Source organism: Engraulis encrasicolus, unplaced genomic scaffold (assembly GCF_034702125.1).
Source record: "Engraulis encrasicolus isolate BLACKSEA-1 unplaced genomic scaffold, IST_EnEncr_1.0 scaffold_57_np1212, whole genome shotgun sequence".
NCBI lineage: Eukaryota > Metazoa > Chordata > Actinopteri > Clupeiformes > Engraulidae > Engraulis > Engraulis encrasicolus.
In genome coordinates, this window is record NW_026945895.1 from 417,045 (window position 1) to 424,027 (window position 6,983).

General features: G+C 40.2%; 1 protein-coding gene across 1 annotated transcript in view; it reads left to right on the top strand.

Moving 5' to 3' along the window:
- LOC134444505 (class I histocompatibility antigen, Gogo-OKO alpha chain-like) overlaps nucleotides 1-4,249 on the top strand; it is a 5,133-nt gene extending 884 nt beyond the window's left edge. Inside the window, exons 2-6 of the mRNA XM_063193815.1 lie at nucleotides 656-934; nucleotides 1,280-1,564; nucleotides 2,539-2,652; nucleotides 2,932-2,967; nucleotides 4,018-4,249. Of these exons, the coding sequence (XP_063049885.1) occupies nucleotides 656-934; nucleotides 1,280-1,564; nucleotides 2,539-2,652; nucleotides 2,932-2,967; nucleotides 4,018-4,085 (782 nt within the window). The 3' untranslated portion in view covers nucleotides 4,086-4,249. The remainder of the gene's footprint in view (nucleotides 1-655; nucleotides 935-1,279; nucleotides 1,565-2,538; nucleotides 2,653-2,931; nucleotides 2,968-4,017) is intronic.
- The last annotated feature ends 2,734 nt before the right edge of the window (nucleotides 4,250-6,983 follow it).

The following is a 6,983-nucleotide window of genomic DNA, read 5'->3' on the forward strand; positions in this document are numbered from 1 at the left end:
TTAAACGCAACCACGGCCCTATCAGCGGTCGTCCTCAGCGTTGCTGATGAACGAATACGGACATTTCGGGCGGAAGAATTCTCGAGGTTCAATCACGGATGCAGTTGAATGAAATACAATAGAAGAATGCTATCTATGTATATACTGTATATCAGTGGTCCTACCTCTATCAGGCCATTACATTACAATACATACAGTATGCATACTGCTATTCTTTCAAGGTCTTCTCTTCTCCTTTCCCAGGTTCCCATTCTCTGTGGGTGAAGTTCACCTTTATCGGAGGAGACACTCCATTCCCAGAACTCAGTGCTATAGTCTTGCTGGACGATATTCAAATTGGATACTATGACACAATTGACAACACGGTTGTGAATAGAGGAACAAAGAATCCTGATACAGAATCTGTCACGTTGAATGATGTCAAGCAAATTTTTGAACGTGCATATCACCACATGAGGGGCAGAGCAAACGTTTTGAAAAATTACCTGAACCATACAAGCAGTGAGTCCATTTCTAAAGGTTTGGTTTCCGTAGCTACAGACACAGACAACAATAACGGATCTTGTGTTTTTGCTTTATTTTGAGATCTAACGAGATATTGACAGTGCAAATTCAACGTGGTGATAAAACACTGAGATTCTACTATTTCTTTCAGATGTTTTTGTATCGCAACGTATAACGGGATGTGAACTATTGGATGACGGTCAGCCAGGGAGTCTAATAAGTAGAGATGCTTTCAACGGAGAGACTGGAGACGTTCGTTATTACAATCCTCAGCTTAACACTCTGCACACTGACCATGTGTGGCCTGCAGCTGTGTACAGCAATTGGCCGTCCAACTTCCATTTCCTCTACGAGCACCTTTACCACCCCGCCTGCATTAGCATGCTACAGAAGCATCTTGTCAATGAAAGGCATCGGGTCCTTAAAAAAGGTAGGCCTATATTTAATCTCACAAAGAACCTTGTTGCACACAGATTGCCTAAAAGACGTAATGTTTCATGCTGGAACATTTTGTATTCATTCCCAATTCCCAAACCCACCCCATATCCTCTAAAATAAATGCATCAACAGACATGACGACGGTTACAATTTGTTATTTAATGCATTCTCCTAATGCCATGGCAGACTTGTAAGGTCTTGCAAATGATGCAAAACTGGAAAAGTTTTCAAATAACCGCATCTTCTCATTTACTGGCTGCACCATCGTTAAAAACTTCAGCAAAGGAAAAGATCATCAACAATTGTATAGCATCTCATTTTCCTTTGTCTCTTTCAGTGAAGCCCAAGGTGAGGCTCCTACAGAAAGAAGTTCAAGGCCCCACTGTTCTCCTGACCTGTCTAGCGACTGGTTTCTACCCTCGTCACATCAACTTGACCCTGTTGAGAGACGGCCAGCCTGTGGATGACCACCAGATAACTGGGGGGCAGCTGCTACCTAATGGAGATGAGACATATCAAATGAGGAAGAGCCTGGAGGTCAGCGCAGAGGAGCTACATCAGCATCACTACACCTGCAGAGCTCAACACCTCAGTCTACCCAACAAACTGGACACAAATTTGGGTATAATATTTGAGACATGTGTGATGGCCATTCCTTTGTCTTTGTCATTTTTAAATCTTGTTTTTGATTTTTAGTATTTGTTTATGAAATAAAATGATGTATGTAATATAATAATAAATAACATAGACTCTTTATGGAAACACAGTGTTTTAATGCTGAGTATTGATACCATCTCATCACATGATTAAAAATTTTGGAACATTACCTGTGACGTGGTGCGTAGGTGTGTGATGGAAACTGGTGAATAATGGTTGATGGTTAGGAGCTTGGTAACAAACACTGTTTTGACCATATTCGTCAATAGAACCGTTTATTCTTGTTAAAGGTGCTCTGTGCAAGATTTTTAGTAGTTTATTTCCAGAATCCATGCTACTCATTCACTAATGTTACCCTTTTCATGAATGCTTAGCACCACCATCAAATTCTAAGTATTTATTATGACATACATGAAAAGGGGAATCTTCTCCATGGTCCGCCATTTTGAATTTTCAGTAGCCATTTTTTAGCTGCAAAAATGACTGTACTTGGGCCATAATAGAAAATATTAGTTTATTACTTAGTAAACTTTCATGAAAAGATCAAATTTAGCAATAGGCAACCCAGTTTCAATGAGCAGCATAGTTGCAGTACCTTTTTTGACCATTTCCTGCACAGTGTACCTTTAAGTTGATAATCAGTTTTTATTTTGCAAACTAATTCAGTTAAAGTTTTGTCTAAATCCGTTTTATGATAAACCACCATCAACCGTGAAGTTGGAGAAGTGCGTTAATCCTTGACAGGAGTATACCATTTCTATTACTTGGACAAACTTTTGAAATCTCTGACTCTACAACATGATTGTGAAATATTGGTCTTTCGTCATGATAATGCATTTAGAATGACTTCCAGTGTTTCATATTAACTTTGATATTCATTATGTGCGTTCTTTGCTGGGAGTTTGCATGCTCAGCACTGTCATGAATGTTTTTTGACAGAGCGTGATTGGGACTCGGTGTCTACCTCCTCACTGTCCCTTGTGCTGGTTTCTGTATTTGTCTGCCTTCTTGGAGGTGCTGCAGGCATAATTATGTGTTGGAGGAAACGCAAAGGTGAGACACAACTGAAGCATTAATTGTTTGCTGATCGTCCAAATAATCTTGTGACTTTTGATTTTTACTGAGTATGTTTATATGCAGGTCAGCTGTTACAGAGCATGCAGAACATTCATAACTGAAATGCCCATGATCAAGCCATTTAAACTCAACTCTAGCAACAGCTTTTTGTTGCACAGTGGTACATTTGTGTAAGTTATTAGTGGGTTTGATTGTGTCTCTGTGCTAGGGATCCTTTAAACCCTGCTCTCATGTCTGTAATGTGTCACTGTACAGGTGGACGCTGCAAGACGAATAGCTCTTCTGCTACAAGTAAGTGTGTGGTTAAATTTTTATTCTTATATGATTGTTATGTAGATTCTTATATGTACATGTATATGTAGGAATGTAGATGTATATGTATGTGTCTATATATATCATTCCCAGTTGTGTTAAGTATTTTAATCTGAGCTCGGGTGGGGCCTGGGGACCTGTCTCTTAGGTGGGATGGGTGGGGCTCATTAGCATGTGTAAAGAATCTGTCCCTGGCTGAGCAGAGAGCCTGTAAAAGGCTAAACGATGCCACAGGTCAGTAGGCTTCTTGACCAGGGACACCACGGAGACGACTCCTGTTCCAGTCGGGGCAGTAATAAAATGAATCTGCAGAAAACTCATCGGATCAAAAGTGCCTGTCTGACATTTATAGAAACCCCACAAGTGTCATGTAGAGGAAACACACGTTCAAGGTGCACCCTAAAAACATTTACACAAATCCGTGTAATCGTAAGAGTGTAATACAATTTACAGAAATCTCTTCACTGTTTCACAAAAGTCTATGCTGTGGGACTTGCAAAGTCTCTAAAAGTGAATGGAGCCATTGGAACTGAACAAAATGTAGAGAAATGTGATCCGTATGAGGCCTGGTGGTGTAGTCCATGTAGAATGCGGGCATACGGAGTAAACCCACTTCTAAATTTCAGGGATTTCACTGAAAATTGATTGATCCATTGTTTTGAATAGCACAAATATATACAGTATACCCACTTCAAAAAATGCTCAAATATACAGTATACCCACCATAAAAAAGTAGACTACACCACTGTGAGTCCCCCCCTAGGCAATATATCTCATCACTAAAAGTGTATGCATACAATAATTAAATAGGCCTACATACAATGTTTTTCTCACACAAACTGCTTGTGCAAATGCGTGTGTGATGTAAAATAGTGTAAGTATAAATGTTTCAGTAATGATGATGAGACCTTTTTCTGATATACTGCCGACAGGGCACCTCATACTTCAGTACTACTTAGGCCTAAGTACTACTTAATGTTTTTTTTTGGGAAACACAGCCAAGATTGTTTGCCCTTCTCATTTGTACAGACTCAGAGGAAATGGAGGAAACTGAGAGCATCACTGCAGCAGAGAAACATACCAGCCTTGAGACATAGACAGAGGACTATTATGACCTATGGACTGGACTGCGAACTTGACATATTCAATGTCTTTGGGCTTCAGGGCCTATATTTAAAATGTCTTATTTTCTTGAAGGCTAAGAGTACTCCTATTTCAGACTAACCCATCTTTAATTTGCGAAGCTGAATAAATCTCCTAAGACAACTCACTATAGGTTCGGATTCATCTGCACTACTTGATAAGGAGGAAACAGTTCATACAGAGTTATTTCAGGAGTTAATATGACATAAGATCATATGGTAGGCTATATACAGATCCTGGCCATATAATTAGAATATCAGGAGAAGTTGATTTTCTTCCATAATTCCATCAATAATGTTTAACTTTCATGGAATGATGAATCATATTGCCTGATTGACAACATTAGAGGAGTTTCTATTTCCTTTGTATTTATTAACTCATTGATGCCTGATGTTGCATTGTGTAATATTGGCCCTGGCGCCTGGAGCTGCATTACGCAACGCAACAAACACATTCTAATGAAAGATGAGGGTCTTGGCTTTTAAGTGCATATTTTTATGTGCTTCAGAAGTTGAGATATTTAGGTTTTTATAGGTTGAGGGCAGCTTTTCATTAAAAGGGCTCAGGCATTCAGCACCCTTTTTTGCAGGTGCCTTAGGCGTCAATGGGTTAATAAACAGGCCAATTGTTCAAAACTCCCTGTCTGCCGCACTCTGAAAAATGTTTGTTGTTGTCCAGACGGCAAAGAGACTGTGCTTGTCATCTGTCAAACAAACTCAGCACATTCTTGGCTGTTTACAAATTCAGCCACAGATTACTTCCTCTGGACCTGGTCTCCCTTTTTGGCATTCACTCAGTGGAGCTTGTGGAGTGCGTCGCCCAGCTTTTGAGCATTTATAAGTCAATGACTGTCCTCCACAGACTTTTTTTGTGATTTAGAAGTACTAAAATAGAACATATAATAATTATATTATTTTCTATTATTAATTTTCTGCTGGAAGTTCTGTCTTTATTTTTTAAGTGTGTGTGTGTGCATGTATGTACGTATGTGCGTGTGTATGTGATTGTGTGTGTATGGGCTTGTGTGTGCACATGAGTGTGAGTGTGAGAGATTGTGTGTGTGAGTGTGCGTGCACATGTGTGCGTGTGAGTGCATGTGTGTATGTAAGTGTGTGTGTGTGCATGCACGTGTGTGTGAGTGTGTGTGTGTGTGTGTAAACCCTAATCATCTGTAATCATGTGAGTGTGCTTCGGAAACAGATTTTTGTGAACAAGCTGAGTGTGTGTGTGTGTGTGTGTGCGTGCGTGCGTGTGTGTGTAACTTCAAGCCTTTATGGCCATCCACAGTGTATTCTCATGTACCTACATTAGCATGCTAGCGTGTTAGTGCAATACTTTTGATAAAGGCCCAGTGTGGCGCTAACCAGATTGGGCGCACACACACACACACACACACACCCTCTTAGCATAAGCGTGTTAGTATTCAGGCTTCATTTGTTCAGTCAGAGACAGGGACTGACACCAAGAAAGCCCCCCCTTCCCCCCTACATGGGACCTGTGTGAAGTTGGCACCAGAGGCGCATTTTGTCACCAGGCAAGACAGGCAGCCGCTTGGGGCCCCTAGCCACTAGATGGGGAAAAACAGCTCAACTTCAAACTATAATACAGGGAAATTTGTTTCGAATGTTCATTACTTTGGGTTTTTGCTTGGGGCCCCCATTGACACTAGAATCGCCTCTGGTTGGCACCCCATAGTTGAAAATATGGATAAAAACATTGTGATTTGTTTGTGCATCGTTTGTGCAGACAAAATGTGAGTTTGTGCACAAACCATTCATTGTTTTATGATTATAATTTTTATTAGCACTGTCAAAGGAATTTGTGCCAGCAAGATATGGCTTAATAGTGCACACAATAATAAACAAAAAATAAAATAAAAAAGGCAGATCAACAAAAGAAAAAAAGAGAACATAGCAGGGGCATCATCATAACAATAGACTTTAGATGGTTAGAAATTCTAACTTAGAATGTCCTTAATTCTTGAACAAAGGTCCTTCCATGCATTTACTGTAGACAAACTGGCATTGTTCAGTCGTGCTGTGGTTTCCTCTAATGATGCAATGTCCAGCAAAGATCTGATCCAGTAACATTTTGCACTGATATCAGGTTTGAACCACAGCTGAAAGATTGTCTTTTTGGCAGCTGTGAATCCAGCAAACACCAGTCGTTTTTCACGTAGAGAGAGATCAAGTGAGGAATCATCATTCAATAAACAAAAACAGGGGTCTAAAACAAGAGTAGTGTCAAGAAACTTGGATAACATCTCAATAACATACTTCCAAAATATACTTATAATGGGACATTCCCAAAACATATGAAGGAAGGTACCTGTGGCATTCTGGCAAAGCATACATTGTGGACTTTGAGAGATATTCATTTTGAAACGTATGTATGGTGTTGTGTAGGCCTTATGGATCATTTTATAGTGAATTAGTTGGTGTGCCAGGCACTTAGATGTTAGTGGTAGATTATCCCATATCTCCTCCCAATCTGGTACAATACCCATTGCCTCAAGCTCCCTATCCCATATTGACACAACAGAAAGCGGTTTCAAGGAGTTGCTCATCATAAGATTGTACAGTTTTGTTACCAGGCCTCGTGAGAGGTTACTAGGACAAATAAGATTGGATAGGGGATGTGAACGTATGAACAATGAGTGCCAAGGCACTCCGTACGCCTTCATCGAAGATCTGAGCTGGAGATAAAGGAAATAAGATGAGCCTGGGAGATCATACTGGTGTTGGAGGTCTTGAAACGTGCGCAGTGTACCATTATCACAAATGTCATTAACTGTGTGGATGCCTTTGGATGACCATATATGAGACGTAAACGGTTGCTTGCCTGATGTTAAA